A 20,928-nucleotide genomic window follows, 5' to 3' on the forward strand; every position below is an offset into this window, starting at 1 on the left:
TTTAGGTTAGGTTAGGTAAGGTAAGGTTAGGTAAGGTAAGGTAAGGTAAGGTAAGGTAAGGTAAGGTAAGGTAAGGTTAGGTTAGGTTAGGTTAGGTTAGAGGGGATAACTTTCACGATTTTAAAGCAGAAAATAATATGAATTTTAAGAAATCAGAAAGGGTATCTTTCCAGTTTATTTTCTGCTGTGTCATTGTACAGAAAATCCTGAAAGGTACCCTTTCCGAGGGGATACCTTTCCAGTACATATTTGCATCAAAACTAAAACATTTTAAGAAATCGGAAAGGGTGCCCTTCCAGTTAATTTTCTGCTGTGTGATTGTACAGAAAATCCTGAAAGGTACCCTTTCCAAGGGGATACAATTCTGTCGTCCCATCCACTTACACTGGACAAACTATAAACCGAACCACGAGTCCATGGCTGGCCAATCCCCTCCTTGCACACGATGTTTGCGACCCTCTCCCTGCATGGTTAATCCCAGTACGACTAGGCGTAAAAGGCTTCGGCCTGAGACGCACCTAGGTCCCTCCCCTAACCCGGACCCTTCCCAAATACACTTAGTTTTAGTTGGGTTATGGAAAAAAATACAAAGAGGCCAGCCAGATGCCGGTTGAGTCACCACCAGCAGTGCTGCCAACTGCTCCACCGCGCAAGGCCAGCGATTTTCTGAAGCTCGTGGATAAATAGAATGCCTTCACCCAAGACACCAACCTGGCACGCACATACACATGCGCACACACAGGAACCAATGTGCCACTTTAACGGCCATTGGGTGTAATCTCCCAAGTCGATAAGAGGACAAAATTAAAACGCCACCACAGGGCTTCGTCATAGCCTTAGCGGCGATTGACTAAAAGAATAACGAAAAGTGCAACGCTCACGAGTGGGGCGCTAGATGTCGGAGAGGGGGCGGGGCGGGGCTTAGCAATAACGAATTAAGTCATGAGTCAAGACGAGTGGAGACAACTGTAGGACTATTTGCAGGTCTTTCGTCTCCACACTTGTTGTAATAATCATGAACCTAGGAATATATTGTTGTGTACTTTACTGCTTAAGATTATGTCTATTTAAGTGGATAATCGAATTTTGAAGTTTCACTTCGAATGCGCGTGGGGCAACGCACCCATATTTATTTTGTATATTGTAAAAATTAAAAAGGTTATTTATGTTAGGCCAGTTACATAAAAAAAATGAAAGCATGTCTTTCAATGCTCGCCAGATTTGTAAATTATATGGTAACTGGCGTTGTAAATACACATTTAATACGAAACTCGGACACGAAATTTAAGATAGAATTCTTTAAAATGATGTCAAGCGATATATACGAAAATTATGTTTTCAATTACATTTGTTGACGCGAATCAAACAGTGTTTTCACACCCGCCGCTATAATTCGTTGACGTAGAAGCTTCGTTGACTATTAGACTCATGCCATTTGCAGAGCGAAATTTAAACTACATAATGAAACGGCTCCGATAAAATGAAAAACAGTCTTGAAAAAAACTAATCTCCATTTTTGGACAAGGATTTTTACCAAAAATACTGCCCATCTTGTTAAAAACTCATTGAACAGTTAATACTACAAAGTTTCCCTTTGTCTTTGTGAACTGGTTCGCGCCATCCGCCACAGATGGCAGCACCGTGGTTACACATTTCCGTTCCATGCGATTTTCGTTTCATTCACGAAATTACTCCTCCTAAAAGCCTTGTAAACAGAGAGAGCCAAGATGTTACACATCAAAAGTAAAATCATTGTTAAAGTAGTTAAATTCTCGAACACTACGCTCCACCCAATGATTGAAATGCCACGCAAACATGGCTCGGACAGAGTTCATACACAAATTGAACAAAAATTTCAAGGACAATTGCAGGACATTCCCAGGACATTTCACAGATTTTCAAACATAACAATTGTTATTTGATACTATGTTGTAATCGATAAAATGGCAAGCACTTAATTCAAAGATAAACACTAATAATAATAAAAATGCCGTTTTTCAATATTTTTCCAGAATTCTAAACTACAACAAAACAATCATTACCTTTTTTTGGGCTGTTTTTACACACTTTTTCAATCTCTTCACTTAACTTTGCGACTCGGCTGTCGATTCATATGATTTTTTCCTGTATGCGTTGGACTTTGAAAGAAGAGTGAAATCATTTCTTTTCTCAGCAAGTAATTCCATTGAATCAGCTTCTTTATTCATTGAATCAATTGATTTCTCAATCTGCAGCATCCTCTTCTTCAGTTCTAGGACATTTTCTAACATGTATGACCTCTTTCTACTATTTTCCTCCTAGATGTTTGTTTCTTCTATTCATCCAAGAAATGCTGATAACGCATTCTTGATGATCTAGCATTTGCCAACAGTTCTTTACTGAAAATAACATCACTTACTTTTTTTATCATTAAATTCATCGTACACAATCCTCATTGCTACTAGAGTTTTTTCTGTTAAATTTTCCACAAGCATTTCTCTGTTGACAGAGAAACCACGTTCTACAGATGCTTGGCCATGAGACAGAGTCAAAATAAGTTTAAATACTTTCCACAAATCTGCATACTGTTTGTTGTCCAGGAAATATTTACAAAAAAAAAAGAATCTAACCTTTGAGTATTTCTATCAAAGTTTGTCAACTGTGAAGGATCTGGTGACACTTCTCTGAGGAACAACTTGAACTGTAGTAAAGTTGCATCACACACACCTGTACTGATCAGGTTTCTATTTTCAATCTGCTGAAGCAACTTTTAAAATGTTTCAGTGGTTGCAGTTTCATTGCATAGTAGAGTTCTAGGGTCAAGATACCTGGAACATCTCACTACAAGATTATTCAATGGATTCTTGAATTATTTTAACCAATACTTTCAATAACTGTAGACATTCAGATTTGAACACTAAAACATCCTTGTCTGTGACTTTATTTTGTGTAACACACATAATCAGTTGTTTTCTTGTTGCAAAACCAGTTTCGATACTCTTCGTAAACACTGTGTTATCCTTGCTATTAGGATCAAGTGCACACAAATCTAAATAATTGTTTGCCTTATCCAAAACTTCCTTCTTTATGAATAATGACATTAGTCCATACAACAATTCTATTGTGTCAGGAGCTTGGAAAGGAATCATGGGAGAATCAGTCTGGTAGCACTTTAGGTATGGTTGTATCTGACTTCCAATAAAGGAAAAGAAAGACAATTTGGCAACCATCAGTGGATCTTTAGTAGCCTTCTGAACAGTCTGAAAAGACTTGGTACTCAGAGCAGATTTGGGTTTACCTTTGTAAGAATCGACAAATACTGTAACTTGTGGCCAAATAGCAATAGCCCATTCTGAAACAACAATATCCTCCACCCACCTAGTTGAACAAAACTTTAATGGAAACAACTGAGTTTTTTCATTATTCTGTACAAAGTCACTTCTTCTTGCAGGCGAATCTTTTAATATTTGCCACAAACATCACAAAATACTGGCAATATCCCAACCTGTTTCCTCCACTGAAACCTCAAAATCGCTATGTACAGTGTGCACTCTACATGTACCAACATCAATTAGCAGTGGATAGTCCGGATATTGGTCTTTCCTTTGGCAAATATAATCTTTGTAAGCTTTCAAATTCACATTAGGTCAATCCATACCAATTTGCACTATATTCATAGAGTTTACCTCTTCCATTCCTTTTTCTAAAGCATTCCTTACATCATCGGCTCTAGCATGCCCAAGAAACTGTGAAACAATATACCTTGTGCACACTAGCTGAGAGCTTACATCCCAGAATCTAATGATAATATCCAGTTGATCTCGTTGGAGAACTTTATTAACACTTTCATCAAAACACACCACAAAGAATTCTGACTTACAAACACAGTGAACAAGCCTATCCTTGATGTATGGAGCTATACCAAAACACAACAAATATGCATTCTTGTCTGTTCCACAAGAATATTTTGCTGCAATATGACTGTCTGGGAACATAGCAGCAAAAAGTTTATTGTTGTCTTTGCAAGAGTTGAATGACATGTGTTTCATTACAACATTAAGTGTCCACAAAACCTCTGCTTTGAGTGTGAATTCAGCAAGAACATGATTCGATAAAGTACTCGGTTATTTTTTTGACACATCACAAACGGTAGACTCTGGCTCACTATGAATGCAATTTTGAGATGAACTTGCAACAGCATTTTCCTTTACTGTGGATGCATTGGGCATTTTAAAATAATCCCCTACTGACTTAGTGATATGTAATACTCCAATCATTTTTACATGTTTTCCTGATTTCATATGACTTTGTAATGCTGATGCACCCATATTTGCAATATCAACATTCTTTTTACATAGTTTACAGAAAACCACATTTCGATCTGTTTTATTCTCTTCTAACCACTGTTTATATTTGGGGTCTGACAACCATTATATCCTGAAACTACACTTTCTAGCAGAGGCACTCATATTTAATAAACTCATGACAAGAAAATCTGGTGAAAATATTAACGATGCATAGAAACACTACCAGTAAAAAATCACTTAAACATTTTCGCGGTTAATTAAGCAACGGCTTATCAACACATTTACGTTTGTTAAACATCACATAAATGCAAAGATACAAAGTTCCACTTAAATATAAACAACTTAAACGTCACTTTGATTCATTTTAATTACATAAATAAAAGTTTCGCTCCGAAGCCTATTGTCTTTGAAAGTGTTACTCCAAAATTTATTCCTCATAACCAAACCAGATAAAATAAATTTGGCCATATAACATGAGTAAAAAAATATATATTTAGATGATACTTGTTTTCCTTACAACTCCATATACGTGTGGGGCTAGCAAGAAAGAACTTATAATTAATTTCTTCCAAATTTGAGAAAACAGTGGGGGGGGGGGTGGTAATTTAAACAGCCACAGGAGCGTATTATCGCAACTTAGATTACTTTGGCTAGTTTAGCTGATACGTTAGACTTAGGGTCTTATAATTCTTCCAAAATGCTTTAGCAAAATGTTGAATAAGTTACGATGTTATGTATGGACAGAAAAAGAAATAGCCATTATAATGATTTTAACACGGAAAAATCACAATTTAGTTATCTTTGATGGTAAGTTACCAACAATTTTAGAATAAACCTAACATTCAACACATAATTTTTTTTTAACTTTTTAAAATTTTTTTTACGTACAACTATGTTTCAAGTATTCACGTAAATATTAAATAAAGATATGCTGGATACAAAACACCGTTGAGCTACTACGGATGGAAACAATTACTGAAATGTTTTTATCCCAGTACATTATATTTTCCTTGTAATAGGAAAGTCATTATTTGACCTTTAACAATAATGAGCTTACTTTATTATGTAAAGTTTCGTCCGAGATGCGCAGTTAATAGCTGCCCTAGACAACCTTCTGACAGCAGTGTCACAATCTCGTCCGTGAAAAAAAAAAGAAAGAAAAAAAAGGCAAGTAGATGATCAATCACCATTAACAAGAGAAGCCTAAGATTCACTTATCCCCGATCAGACCCCGAACACAAACCTATGTTCGCCGTTCATTCGTGCAACTTAGCGGTAATAATAATAATAATAATAATAATAATAATAATAATAATAATATATTTTGCGAGAATTCATACATTTTAAGGATTTTAGAATATTTTAAATGTTGCTTTTTAACTACAGTAACCTATCATTTTATTTACGATAACCTAGAATTGAGAAAACCTATCCTCCCATAAAAAATAAATAATTTTACGTATATGTGTAAAAAAACAGATCTAACCTAACCTAACCTACGTTTTACGGCAGAAAATTAAAATATCCCAAGCTGTACGAACGTGGATCAGTCGGGAGTAAAATTAGGAATGAATGATTCTGGTTTCGCCGCGGACAAAACACTACCGTCACAAATAATAAACCAAATTACTACGATACCAGCACCATTTCATTCCACACGTAAGGTTAAGTTGCGTACCTTGCATACTATCGCCAATACGGCTTTTCAATTTCTTTGAATGATTCTTGCAATGGGGAAATTATTTAAATTTTTTTTTGACGTGACAACGTCTAATAAATCGATGAACGCCGGCTGAACGCACGAAAAAGTGTCCCGTTACGCACATTGTCCCGTTACACTCTTTTTATATTGCTCTTTGCTAACCCGTTCCTCCTAGCATTGCTGCAGAGTCCGTGGCGCAAATATATTATTTTTGACTGCATATTGGTGTTGGGTAATTTCCTTCACATCATCCTTGAAACACTCCCATTCGTTTCCTACTTTTCCTATCATCGTCCTATCCTTAACTGAATAACACAGATTGGAAGAAGTTAAATAGCAAACATGTATAAAAGTTATAGTTAAAATAATCTGTTCGTTAAAGTAATAAATATTTTTGAATTAATGAGTGCAAATAAAAGTAAAATTGTCAATTAAATTGTAGATTTCATTTCACTACTTCTTTGTATCCATACAAAATAGTGATAATTCAATAAAAATGATTCAATTTTATCCATAAAAGTATGCAATCATTTCATAAATGTTTTGTTATGACGTCACGTTAAACTATCGTCCGTAAACCGACTTTACAGACAACCAATTTTTTTTAGAATACGACATTGCTGGTTAAACTGTACGTCATAAGAAACCTTAAGAACGAAAAGAAAAAAAAAACAAGATGAACATGCAAATACAAAGAAAAAGAAAGCCAAAATAATAAGAATTAAAAAAAAAATTGCGCAGAAAATTCCGTGTAAGGAATTAGAAAAAAAATTACAGAACAGAAGGACACAGTGGTATAACAACGACGACACAGTTGCAACAAGAACAGTAAATAAAGACAAAATAAAAACCTTGGACAAAAGAGCGACAAACAGACGAACTCAACGAGTACACGTCGTTTTGCCTAAAGTCATTTAGCCTAAAATATTCTTTAGGCAAAATGACTAGGCAAAACGACTTAGACAAAATGACTTAGACAAAATGACTTTAGGCAAAATGACTAGGCCAAACAACTATAGGCAAAATGACTAAGCCAAACAACTATAGGCAAAATGACTTTAGGCAAATAGACTTTAGGCAAAACGAATTTTAGGCAAAACGAATTTTAGGCAAAACGAAGGTGGGGAAACACGATTAGGCAAAACGATTTTAGGCAAAACGATTTTAGGCAAAACGACACGCCCCCAACTCAACGATGATACTAAACAAACGAGGCGGACAATACAACTACGGAAGCACAGACGAACAGATGCGACGTTTCGGGAACAGAGATCTGTTCCTGTCCTCTGGCACAAGCTACAAGCATCTCAAATGGCATCGCACACACCGTGCGTCGCAACACAACCAACCAGAGGACATTCACATCGACACAGGCGACAGACAGCGCTTATTCGATTCGCACGGAGCCATCCTTGACCCAGTAACTGAAGCTGCCAGAGATAACGCTATCAGCGAGCTTGGTTGGGTCTCGTGGAATTACGCGATGTTCTTCTTTTTATTATTTATTTTTGCACAAACGTGCCGATATTCACGTGGCTGGGGAATGCGTCCTCCAAGCTAACCCAATTAAGGGGGAGATAAAAAAAAAACAACAGTTCTTTGGCCACAACAATTTGCTATCGTTTGATATACAAAATTCGGCTATGCAACATCTGTGGTTTTACACACATTTTTGTGACGTGTCACACCTCCCAATTTTTCCAAATGAAATAAATTTTGCTACAGCGACAACTTACAGAAACTATCAATCAAACGTGTTGTTACATTAAAAATTTTTTTTTCTGTGTTATTTACAGTAAATTCGTTGTTCAGCCCCCAACCTTTGGGAACCACTTTGGACCGTAAGTCGTATGAATGTTCTAATCTTATTTTGTCGTGACGAAGCTGAAGTTTGTCCATAGAATTAACACTCATGTATTTAGTTATGTATGCATACACATACACACACACACACTCACAGATAATTGATATAATATTCCGTGCAGAAAGATGAAACGTTTGCGTTCTCAATCCTTTAAGAGGCAAGCACAAAGAAATCGGTAAGTTTTCTTTGTTTGTTTTGTTTTATCGCCCCCCCCCCCCCAATTCCCAAGGCTGTAACGCAAGCGTAATGAAACGGAACAAGTTCCCCCCCCCCCCATTAAATGCGTTAGTGCGTGGTAAAAATAATGACATTTTATATATATATATATAGGGGAGAGTAGGGTATAACGGGGTACTTAGTATAAATCGCTTTAATTTATTGTTTTAATATTGCGGTATCTGTCTGAAACCATCAGCATGCGTAGATTAGAATGTGAGTTTAATTTTGCAACTAGTACTGTGTCTTCTGAAATATTATTATTGCAGAGATTTTTCATTATTTGAATGTATGCACACTACCCTGTTTTACCCAACTGGTTGGGTAAAACGGGGTACAGAAAGCAGATTTTTAAATGATTAAATATGTGCATTATAAAAAATTCTGAACATCATGTAATATGACAAATAAATACAATTGTCAGTAAAAATATGAGAATTAAAAAAAAATTCAATTATAAGCCTTCACCTTACATGTTCCTCTGTATTTGCAGTAAAACTTCACAAAAACATTGGTTTGCGGAAAATCACAAACATTGTTTGAACAACAATAACATAACACTGTTAATTTTGAGGAAGTGGTTAGTCTAATAGCATAATCTAATTATGTATAACACAACCTTGCATATGCGGTTAACCCAAGTATCTGACAAAACATATGATTGTTTAATTAGCCTAATATGTCTTAGTAGGCTTGTCAGAACACAAAATAAGGTCAGAGTCTATATTCAAAACTGGCAGAAATCACATTCAAATGGCCTATAGTCATCTGTGTCTACACCAGCACATCCTTCATGGCTCCAAGAATGACACTTTAAGCATTGCACCCAACTTTCGGCTGATTTTGAAGTGGAGAACTGTTCAGCGCAATACATGCAAGGAACGTCATCATCATCAGACACACACAAAGTTACTGTTGGTATGGATTTGTTGCTGTCTTCTTTATTCTTATGTTTTTTAGAACTGTTTTGAGATTTAGACACACCAGCATTTTTCCTTTTTGAAGATTTTGGTGAAGCTGACTGAACAATAATTAGTTCGTTCTTATATGGCGAGTCGGTCAGCACAGCTGCCTTGCCACGTCGTCGTCCTCTTCCTTATGCAGGTTTCTTTTGGCATGGGGAATCGGCATCACTGTAGTCGGTGGAATTGTGAAGCTACTGTTTGATGAAGCATTTCGATGGTTTTTATCAGATAGGCCTAAACGAGATTCAGTTGGTGAAGATACCAAACCAGATGTCCCAGGAAAATTACCAACACTGACATTTCCATGGGACTCTGAAGACCTCGTGTAAGCCCGGTCAGTTGTTGCAGCAGTCACTGGAATATCACCTGCACTGTCATTTCCACTCAGTTCTGAAGGCCTGGAGTTAGCTCGGTCAGTTGTTGCAGCAGTCAGTGGAATATTACCGACAGTGTCATTTCCACTCGGTTCTGAAGGTCTGGGGTTAGCTCGGTCAGTTGTTGTCTTTTGGGTGACTGTATAAATGTACTGTAGGTAACTCTGTATAACATTTAGTATCCATAAAAAAACTTTTTTTAATTTTAAAAGTCATTTGCACAATTGATCGAAAAGATGGTTAAAACAGGAAACTGGTTGGGCAGAACGGGGTACTACCCCGTTTTACCCATTACCTGTGTACCCTGTTTTACCCTACATGCAGGTTCTCAAGCAAAAACGACAACAGAAAATCTTAACACCCGTTAATTACATCGGTAACTATGGCACAACATAGCAAATATAATACTTTACTTGAATACAACTTACCATAAAATATATCTGCAACCACTGATTAAATATTGTATAGCCAATACACGCTAAACATTTTAGTGAAACATCATAAATTTGTAATTTTCATTAATACGCACGAAATAATACTATGCGACACTTCATACTACCTCACTCTAGTGACGACGTGTAGAGGAGTAACTTACCAAACGTACACACAGATAGCAGCACGTGTACGGAAAATAACAGTGGTACCCCGTTCTACCCAACTACCCTGTTTTACCCAACTCTCCTATATATATATATATATATATATATATATATATATATATATATATATATATATATATATATATATATTCGTGCCAAATATTTGCGAACGCCGCAAAAGATAGTACAAAACCCAACCAACCAGACATCAAGACGACACACGTGATTTGGCAGTTCTCCAGGAGATTACGTTACGACAATTGAAATGAGATAACGTTTTCTGCGATGTCATTACGCGACCTTGTCTAGCGGACGAGATACCATATCTTCGGATACTGTCGCCGTTTAGACACGAACCGGGTCGTTACCACAACGCCGAACGTACAATAACGCCGAATACCATAACGCCGGATGCCACATTGACCGCAACGCCGACAGCTAGAAAACTGATGTGTACCACAACGCCCAAATACAGTAACGCCGAAAAATGTACCACAACATAACCTAACCTAGGCTAACCTAACCTAATCTAACCTTACCTAACCTATCCTTTGTGGCAGTCCTGCAATGACATTTTTCGGCGTTGTGGTAATTCGGCGTTGTGGTACACAGCAGTTTTCTAGCTGTCGGCGTTGCGGTCAATTTGGCATTCGGCGTTATGGTTTTCGGCGTTATGGTTTTCGGCGTTATTGTACGTTCAGCGTTGTGGTGCGTCCCCCTTCTAACCTCACGCGTAACCTAACATCCAGTTGACAACGATGTCTTCGCACCATATACCGAAAAACGTTTGCCACGGACTAGTTCTGGAATTACGATAGGGTGATGGACGCGATGCATTAAAAAATAATTTAATAATCGATTAGGCCTGTGTGAATAAATATAATTGTTTAGCCTTTGTAATGTTTAAACTGATATAAGTGATAAACCAATTGTGTCCCATGTATAACATCATTCAATAAAAAATTATAAAATAACCACGCATAACATAAATATGGAAGGATTATTAAACTCAAACCTTTTGATTTTTAAGGAACCAACTTTATTCAAGCAAAACATTAAAACAATAAATTTGTTTTTACATATTTCCATTAGCAAATCTTAAGCATGAAATTTTTTTAAGCCATGCAAAAAAAAAAATGCATCACAACCGAAGCTTCGACTGATTCGCTTAGTCGAAGCTTCGCATAGGCCATAATCGATTACGTTTGACACACATGCGGCGTCAGCGCGAAAAAATTTTCAAACGATATTTACACGTATTTTTTAAGTTATACTTCCTTAGGCGCGTTATGAAACAAATTATGAGAGTGAATTTTTACGATGCGCATACAAAAAATAACGAAATTTTCACAAGATGGAAAAAAAAAATTCCACATACAAAAAGAAAAGGGCTACATAAAAATAAAAATAATTTAATTTTAAATCTTATACTTTAATGACCGATACTAAATTTTATTTGAATTTGTTATTGTGAATATTATTGAGAGATATTGTATTTATAAAAATTTTCAAGTTTGTATATATATATATATATATATATATATATATATATATATATATATATATATATATGAGATTATGTTCCCGTATGTATACTACACTTGCAATAAATTTATTAAAAAAAATTAAATAAATAATTGTGATTAACGAATTCAATAAACTTTAACAATAAGAATTAATAAATATGTGAATTAAAATTTAACTAGAATATTTTACTAATTTAATTTTATACTCTTGTTTATATTAATTCCGAATACTGAGTATCTATTTAACTGAATAAATTTATACTTTCCTAACCGTATTTATATCACTTCAGTCCTTTATTATTTAATTTCTATTAATTATATAGGCTACATTAATTTTTTTTTCATGTCAAATAAGTATTACTTCTAACACGCGTACATTAAGTACAAGCACCCATTTTTTTTATTGCCATCGCATAGCATGCGCTAAGTTATTGAACTAAACTTCTGAAATTAAAACTTTCCAATAATGATTCAATCGGAGCATTGTTGGTACAATATTTATTTGGTGTATTTTAGGTATTTTGCTAACGGAATTCGATTGAGACATCTTTTAAACTGGGTTTCGGAGTAAATATTAAAAAGTAAAAAAAAAATGGCTGTCGTATACGTCGTCCCAATTAAATGGCAAGAAACATTTCATATCCATAGGTTTGATTCGCTTTTTTTCACGCAGTTAAAAACCGAACGTACACAATGATGCTATTATTTACCCACCGCATCGCGTTATGTAGCGCAATTTTGATTACAGCACGATGCGCAAACAACTAGACCGTAGTCGCCACCTCATACATCATGTATCATACACACTCCTATGCCTATATAAAAGGTTTACATTCAGAATGTTACAAAAGTGGGTGCGTGTACTTAGGTACACGTGCTAGAATTTTTTCTCATAACGTACAGATTTAGTCGAGCGGACTTACGAGGTAGAGAAGCGGGTCATTGCTCAGCTAGCAGGAAGAATGCCGACCGATTAGGTAGAGGAACCATTTATTGCTCAGCTAGCAGGAAGAACGAGGACCGATGAGGTAGAGGACCATTTATTGCTCAGCTAGAAGGAAGAATGCCGACCGATTAGGTAGAGGAACCATTTATAGCTCAGCTAGCAGGAAGAACGAGGACCGATGACGTAGAGGACCATTTATTGCTCAGCTAGCAGGAATAACGTGGACCGATGAGGTAGAGGAACCATTTATACATTTATAGCTCAGCTAGAAGAAAGAACGCGGACCGATGAGGTAATGGAACCAATTATTGCTCAGCTAGCAAGATGAACGCGGACAGATGATGAAGAGGAGCGGGAAGACACTCGGCACACCGAGGAAGCGGGCAGCGTACAGACCTTGACGTGCGGACTGACGAGGTAGAGGAGCGGGTTGGCGCGCAGCTAACAGGAAGAATGCGGAATTATGATAAAGAGGAGCGGGAAGACACTCGGCACTCCGAGGAAGCGGACAGTGTACAGACCTTGACGTGCAGACTGACGAGGTAGAGGAGCGGGTTGGCGCGCAGCTAACAGGAAGAATGCGGAATTATGATAAAGAGGAGCGGGAAGACACTCGGAACTACGAGGAAGCGGACAGTGTACAGACCTTGACGTGCGGACTGACGAGGTAGAAAAGCGGGTTGGCGCGCAGCTAACAGGAAGAATGCGGAATTATGATAAAGAGGAGCGGGAAGACACTCGGAACTCCGAGGAAGCGGACAGTGTACAGACCTTGACGTGCGGACTGACGAGGTAGAAAAGCGGGTTGGCGCGCAGCTAACAGGAAGAATGCGGAATTATGATAAAGAGGAGCGGGAAGACACTCGGCACACCGAGGAAGCGGGCAGCGTACAGACCTTGACGTGCGGACTGACGAGGTAGAAAAGCGGGTTGGCGCGCAGCTAACAGGAAGAATGCGGAATTATGATAAAGAGGAGCGGGAAGACACTCGGCACACCGAGGAAGCGGGCAGCGTACAGACCTTGACGTGCGGACTGACGAGGTAGAAAAGCGGGTTGGCGCGCAGCTAACAGGAAGAATGCGGAATTATGATAAAGAGGAGCGGGAAGACACTCGGAACTCCGAGGAAGCGGACAGCGTACAGACCTTGACGTGCGGACTGACGAGGTAGAAAAGCGGGTTGGCGCGCAGCTAACAGGAAGAATGCGGAATTATGATAAAGAGGAGCGGGAAGACACTCGGCACACCGAGGAAGCGGGCAGCGTACAGACCTTGACGTGCGGACTGACGAGGTAGAAAAGCGGGTTGGCGCGCAGCTAACAGGAAGAATGCGGAATTATGATAAAGAGGAGCGGGAAGACACTCGGAACTCCGAGGAAGCGGACAGTGTACAGACCTTGACGTGCGGACTGACGAGGTAGAGGAGCGGGTTGGCGCGCAGCTAACAGGAAGAATGCGGAATTATGATAAAGAGGAGCGGGAAGACACTCGGAACTACGAGGAAGCGGGCAGCGTACAGACCTTGACGTGCGGACTGACGAGGTAGAAAAGCGGGTTGGCGCGCAGCTAACAGGAAGAATGCGGAATTATGATAAAGAGGAGCGGGAAGACACTCGGAACTCCGAGGAAGCGGACAGTGTACAGACCTTGACGTGCGGACTGACGAGGTAGAAAAGCGGGTTGGCGCGCAGCTAACAGGAAGAATGCGGAATTATGATAAAGAGGAGCGGGAAGACACTCGGCACACCGAGGAAGCGGGCAGCGTACAGACCTTGACGTGCGGACTGACGAGGTAGAGGAGCGGGTTGGCGCGCAGCTAACAGGAAGAATGCGGAATTATGATAAAGAGGAGTGGGAAGACACTCGGAACTCCGAGGAAGCGGACAGTGTACAGACCTTGACGTGCGGACTGACGAGGTAGAAAAGCGGGTTGGCGCGCAGCTAACAGGAAGAATGCGGAATTATGATAAAGAGGAGCGGGAAGACACTCGGAACTACGAGGAAGCGGGCAGCGTACAGACCTTGACGTGCGGACTGACGAGGTAGAGGAGCGGGTTGGCGCGCAGCTAACAGGAAGAATGCGGAATTATGATAAAGAGGAGCGGGAAGACACTCGGAACTACGAGGAAGCGGGCAGCGTACAGACCTTGACGTGCGGACTGACGAGGTAGAGGAGCGGGTTGGCGCGCAGCTAACAGGAAGAATGCGGAATTATGATTAAGAGGAGCGGGAAGACACTCGGCACACCGAGGAAGCGGGCAGCGTACAGACCTTGACGTGCGGACTGACGAGGTAGAGGAGCGGGTTGGCGCGCAGCTAACAGGAAGAATGCGGAATTATGATAAAGAGGAGCGGGAAGACACTCGGAACTCCGAGGAAGCGGACAGTGTACAGACCTTGACGTGCGGACTGACGAGGTAGAAAAGCGGGTTGGCGCGCAGCTAACAGGAAGAATGCGGAATTATGATAAAGAGGAGCGGGAAGACACTCGGAACTCCGAGGAAGCGGACAGTGTACAGACCTTGACGTGCGGACTGACGAGGTAGAGGAGCGGGTTGGCGCGCAGCTAACAGGAAGAATGCGGAATTATGATAAAGAGGAGCGGGAAGACACTCGGAACTACGAGGAAGCGGACAGTGTACAGACCTTGACGTGCGGACTGACGAGGTAGAAAAGCGGGTTGGCGCGCAGCTAACAGGAAGAATGCGGAATTATGATAAAGAGGAGCGGGAAGACACTCGGAACTCCGAGGAAGCGGACAGTGTACAGACCTTGACGTGCGGACTGACGAGGTAGAAAAGCGGGTTGGCGCGCAGCTAACAGGAAGAATGCGGAATTATGATAAAGAGGAGCGGGAAGACACTCGGAAATCCGAGGAAGCGGACAGTGTACAGACCTTGACGTGCGGACTGACGAGGTAGAAAAGCGGGTTGGCGCGCAGCTAACAGGAAGAATGCGGAATTATGATAAAGAGGAGCGGGAAGACACTCGGAACTCCGAGGAAGCGGACAGTGTACAGACCTTGACGTGCGGACTGACGAGGTAGAGGAGCGGGTTGGCGCGCAGCTAACAGGAAGAATGCGGAATTATGATAAAGAGGAGCGGGAAGACACTCGGAACTACGAGGAAGCGGGCAGCGTACAGACCTTGACGTGCGGACTGACGAGGTAGAATAGCGGGTTGGCGCGCAGCTAGCAGTAAGAATGCGGACAGATGATGAAGAGGAGCGGGTTGGCGCGCAGCTAGCTGGAAGAATGCGGACAGATGATGAAGAGGAGCGTGAAGACACTGGGCACAAAGAGGAAGCGGACACCGTAGAGACCTTGACATGTGGACTGCCGAGGTAGAAGAGCGGGCTGGCACGCAGCTTGCAGGAAGAATGCGGACAGATGATGAAGAGGAGTGGGTTGGCGCGCAGCTAGCTGGAAGAATGCGGACAAATGATGAAGAGGAGTGGGTTGGCGCGCAGCTAACAGGAAGAATGCGGAATTATGATAAAGAGGAGCGGGAAGACACTCGGAACTCCGAGGAAGCGGGCAGCGTACAGACCTTGACGTGCGGACTGACGAGGTAGAGGAGCGGGTTGGCGCGCAGCTAGCTGGAAGAATGCGGACAGATGATGAAGAGGAGTGGGTTGGCGCGCAGCTAACAGGAAGAATGCGGAATTATTATAAAGAGGAGCGGGAAGACACTCGGAACTCCGAGGAAGCGGACAGCGTACAGACCTTGACGTGCGGACTGACGAGGTAGAGGAGCGGGTTGGCGCGCAGCTAACAGGAAGAATGCGGACAGATGATGAAGAGGAGCGGGTTGGCGCGCAGCTAGCAGGAAGAACGCGGACAGATGATGAAGAGGAGCGGGAAGACACTCGGAACTCCGAGGAAGCGGACAGCGTACAGACCTTGATGTGCGGACTGACGAGGTAGAGGAGCGGGTTGGCGCGCAGCTAGCAGGAAGAAGGCGGACAGATGATGAAGAGGAGCGAGTTGGCGCGCAGCTAGCTGGAAGAATGTGGACAGATGATGTAGAGGAGCGGGAAGACACTCTGTACAACGAGGAAGCGGGCAGCGTACAGACCTTGACGTGCGGACTGACGAGGTAGAGGAGCGGGTTGGCGCGCAGCTAGCAGGAAGAACGCGGACAGATGAGGAGGAGCGGGAAGACACTCGGCACACCGAGGAAGTGGGCAGCGTACAGACCTTGACGTGCGGACTGACGAGGTAGAGGAGCGGGTTGGCGCGCAGCTAGCAGTAAGAATGCGGACAGTTGATGAAGAGGAGTGGGTTGGCGCGCAGCTAGCTGGAAGAATGTGGACAGATGATTTAGAGTAGCGGGAAGACACTCGGCACAACGAGGAAGCGGGCAGCGTACAGACCTTGACGTGCGGACTGACGAGGTAGAGGAGCGGGTTGGCGCGCAGCTAGCAGGAAGAATGCGGACAGATGATGAAGAGGAGCGTGAAGACACTCGGCACACTGAGGAAGCGGGCAGCGTACAGACCTTGACGTGCGGACTGACGAGGTAGAGGAGCGGGTTTGCGCGCAGCTAGCAGGAAGAATGCGGACAGATGATGAAGAGGAGCGGGCTGGCGCGCAGCTAGCAGGAAGAATGCGGACAGATGATGAAGAGGAGCGGGAAGACACTCGGCACACCGAGGAAGCGGACAGCGTACAGACCTTGACGTGCGGACTGACGAGGTAGAGGAGCGGGCTGGCGCGCAGCTAGCAGGAAGAATGCGGACAGATGATGAAGAGGAGCTGGAAGACACTCGGCACACCGAGGAAGCAGACAGCGTACAGACCTTGATGTGCGGACTGACGAGGTAGAGGAGCGGGCTGGCGCGCAGCTAGCAGGAAGAATGCGGACAGATGATGAAGAGGAGCTGGAAGACACTCGGCACACCGAGGAAGCAGACAGCGTACAGACCTTGATGTGCGGACTGACGTGGTAGAGGAGCGGATTGGCGCGCAGCTAGCAGGAAGAATGCGGACAGATGTTGAAGAGGAACGGGTTGGCGTGCAGCTAGCAGGAAGAATGCGGACAGATGATGAAGAGGAGCAGGAAGACACTCGGCACACCGAGGAAGCGGGCAGCGTACAGACCTTGACGTGCGGACTGACGAGGTAGAGGAGCGGGTTGGCGCGCAGCCGCTCCGCTTCTTCGTGCATCCTCCTGACCTCCTCGCGGCGGGCAGAGCTCAGCACGGACACCTCCTCGCGCGACATGGGGTCCGTCGCCTTGGGCAGCGCCTGCACGTCTGGCAGGCTCTTCTTGCGCTGCAACGTCGTAGTCGGGACGGGCATGGCCTGCGGCAACGCATACACGGGCTTGAATTTTCTTCACTCGCTCAGCGTTATTGCAAAGTTCAAATCACGGGGTGAGCAGTACATCAAGATAATCTCAAAACAGGTTAAATATGATTAAAATATGTTATCATGGACACCGGTAACTGCTGATTTACATTGGTTGTCATACAACTCTCAGAATGTTCAGTAAATATGTCTTAAGAAACACACTGCGAACAACGCATCAACCTTAAGTCAAATGTTACATGCCTAGACAGGAACTGATTTCGTTGGAGGAATTTAGTTGTGGAAATTTTTCATCAGTGAAGATAAAAGTTGTCTGACAACGACGAGGCAGTTGCAACCTTGGACAACTCTGCGACACGCTGACGAAGCAAACGATGAACCTAAACCGATAATCCAGAGAATATGACGAAAGTTAAGTTTTTGAGTTTATCCTACAACAGGTGTAAAAACCAGCAATGCTTTTATGTCCACGATATTATTTTAAATCGCGTTTCGAATGAAAATCAAATACAAAATAATCCTGAACATCACAACTCTAGCTGTATCTTTTCACGATGAGGAGGCAGTAGAGTTGTTTTGTGCATCCCTAACTACCAGGTTTCAAGAATTAACCTGGGTAAATATGCATTGCATTCTAAATAAGCACATTTGGACACCAGTTTTCCAACTAATGTTTTTCCCCCTCATAGTTTTACCAATCCCCTCAAAAAAATTTATTTCGATTATTCGAATACAACAGATTGATTTAAAAAATTTTTTAAAAAATACTTAATAAAAATGATTACTTGGACAGAACTTTGCAATATTTATGGACGCAAACAAAGTTTAAATAAATATGTTAATTTTTTGAGAGACCTGTCACGTGTTAGTTCTTTTGTATGCAAATTTCCTGATTCAATTGTAAATTGTAGTTCTTATGAAAATATTACTGTGAATTCCTGGAATTTTAATTAAGTATTTACCTTAAATACAGATTTCTTAGTATGTAATATCACACAGCAGGATCTTCGCAGAAAAAACAACATAATACAACTTCCAGGCTGTATGTTCCGTTCTAAACAAGGTAAACACGCACGTGGGGAAAAAAAAGCAAAGTGTTTTAGCTGTAAACTTAAGAATGTTTTGACAATATACCAGGATTATTATAGTTCATTGATGTTCAAAGTATAATAAAACTTAGTTCCAGTAAATATAAGAAGGTAATCATGAACATGCGAAAATCCCTGGATAATTTTTAACCAGTGTCCTTTTTTTATTTTTTTTAGGGGGGGGGGGATTTTAAAAAATTTATTTCCAAAACCAAAGTGTGTATTATATATATAATTATATAAATATATATATAATTATATAATTTTGAAAAAAAAATTTTTGCACAGCTAAATTGTGAAGAAAAACAATATAAAATCATCAAATTACAGCTGGATATTTTTCTAGACTTCAAAAAAAATTGTGTATCAATGAATATTAATGAATTCGTTTTGGATTTCAGAATTTCAGATTTTAGTTTGACGTGGTTGATGCTTAGAAAAATATCCTCACGTTGGTCTCTTAAAACCTTTGTAGATATCTACGATATGTTTAAAAACAATGAAAAGAAAACAGTCTAAGAAAAAAATAGTCCAAGGAAAAAAACTAACGAAATCGTTATGAACGTTAATAATCCTGCCAATGCCCTAACTGCGTTTAAAGATTTATTTTTTTTGTATAATCGATTAGAATTTTTTTTTTTTTTAATTTTTTGTTTGAACACTTTGCAACAAGATTGACTACTCTAACCAAACAAGCAAGCGTCTTATGCTGGACTTTTTTTTTGATACTACGCATTTTTTTTTTCAAAGAAAACAACTTTTGAATAAACTTCCAGACAACACTCCCTATTTGTGAGTATGGATACATGACTCATATGAACGGCCAGTAGCATTAATTTAATGTCTTACAGTTAGCAACATAATACAATATATATTTTTTTAAGTGCAGGAATTGTAAAGTGTTTAAATTCACAAGTCAGTCAACTGCGTGATGCCGTTATCTTGCGAGTCAAACTATCAAACAGGAGCTTCTTCTCTTGAATCGTTCAATATTTTAAAAATGAGGCAAAGTTTTCAACTAACGTTCCCATTTACGAAAACTTCGATTGGGGTAGGGTGGAGTGGGGGGGGGGGGGTGTTTATGTTATCCACCATTGCTGTGATGGGGGTTAGAGCAGTAGAGTTTAGAACTGTTTTGAACGAGGAGGAGGAACGGGCTGGGAAATGGCGAGGGAAGGGGGGGGGGGGTTCTGGTCTTAGGCTTTCCGTAATCGAGGTGTTTTATTCCAAGAAGCATATCCGCGTCTGGCGAGCGTAACAGACGTAACTATCTCGAAGATGACCTTCGAGCTTGCAGCGATCAGTATGTCAAGGCGCGTACGCTGGGACACGGCATCGAACGAAAAGCATCGATACCCGTATCATCGAGTGAGAAGTATCCATGCCTAGCCATTAAATTTCCACACTGGACAACAAAATTACAACAGCGATTAATGAATAAATCAAACAAACAAGAACTCAAAAAGCCAACTGAATGCCAGTAAACGAAGAATTAAAAATTTGTCAAAATAAAATAAAAAATAAAAATGATTGTCCCGGTGGAACTTACCCATACATCCAGATTTATATCAGCTCATATATATTTGATTTAAGATTTTGTACATACGCCATTGCTTAGCACATGTATGTCTGTAGAAGAAAACTACAAAAAAAAAAAAACACAAACTAAGCAAAAAATTGCTGTTGTCGGGATTTAACGCCACACAATACTCCACAACAGGAATATGGTCCAAAAGCTTACATCAAGTCATGCACTCCCATTTCACAAATCTTTCAAAGTTAATATCAAATATTTGTAAAAAAATATATATATTATTTATATGATGATTCTTTACACCTGCAAAAGTAAAAGTATCGAATACAAAAGTATTGAGGGCAAAAGCATCGGCGTCGAGAGAAAACTACTCGACCACAAAACGAGTCGAGATTCTGTTTCACGGTCGTACCGGCGCCCGGCCGCTAAAGAGGTCGACCTCGGGAGCGGCTGAAGGCGATCAGTATTCCAGGCGCGCGCGCGCGCACGCGGCGAATTACGGGCCGTTCTGTCTCA

General features: G+C 41.0%; 1 protein-coding gene across 1 annotated transcript in view; it reads right to left on the bottom strand.

Annotated features, from left to right (window-relative positions):
- The window catches only part of LOC134538691 (junctophilin-1), a 386,273-nt gene that overhangs the window by 18,348 nt on the left and 346,997 nt on the right, over positions 1 to 20,928 (bottom strand). The window contains exon 9 of the mRNA XM_063380120.1: positions 17,581 to 17,784. Coding sequence (XP_063236190.1) covers positions 17,581 to 17,784 — 204 coding nt within the window. The remainder of the gene's footprint in view (positions 1 to 17,580; positions 17,785 to 20,928) is intronic.

This window comes from Bacillus rossius, chromosome 14 (genome assembly GCF_032445375.1).
Source record: "Bacillus rossius redtenbacheri isolate Brsri chromosome 14, Brsri_v3, whole genome shotgun sequence".
Lineage (NCBI taxonomy): Eukaryota > Metazoa > Arthropoda > Insecta > Phasmatodea > Bacillidae > Bacillus > Bacillus rossius.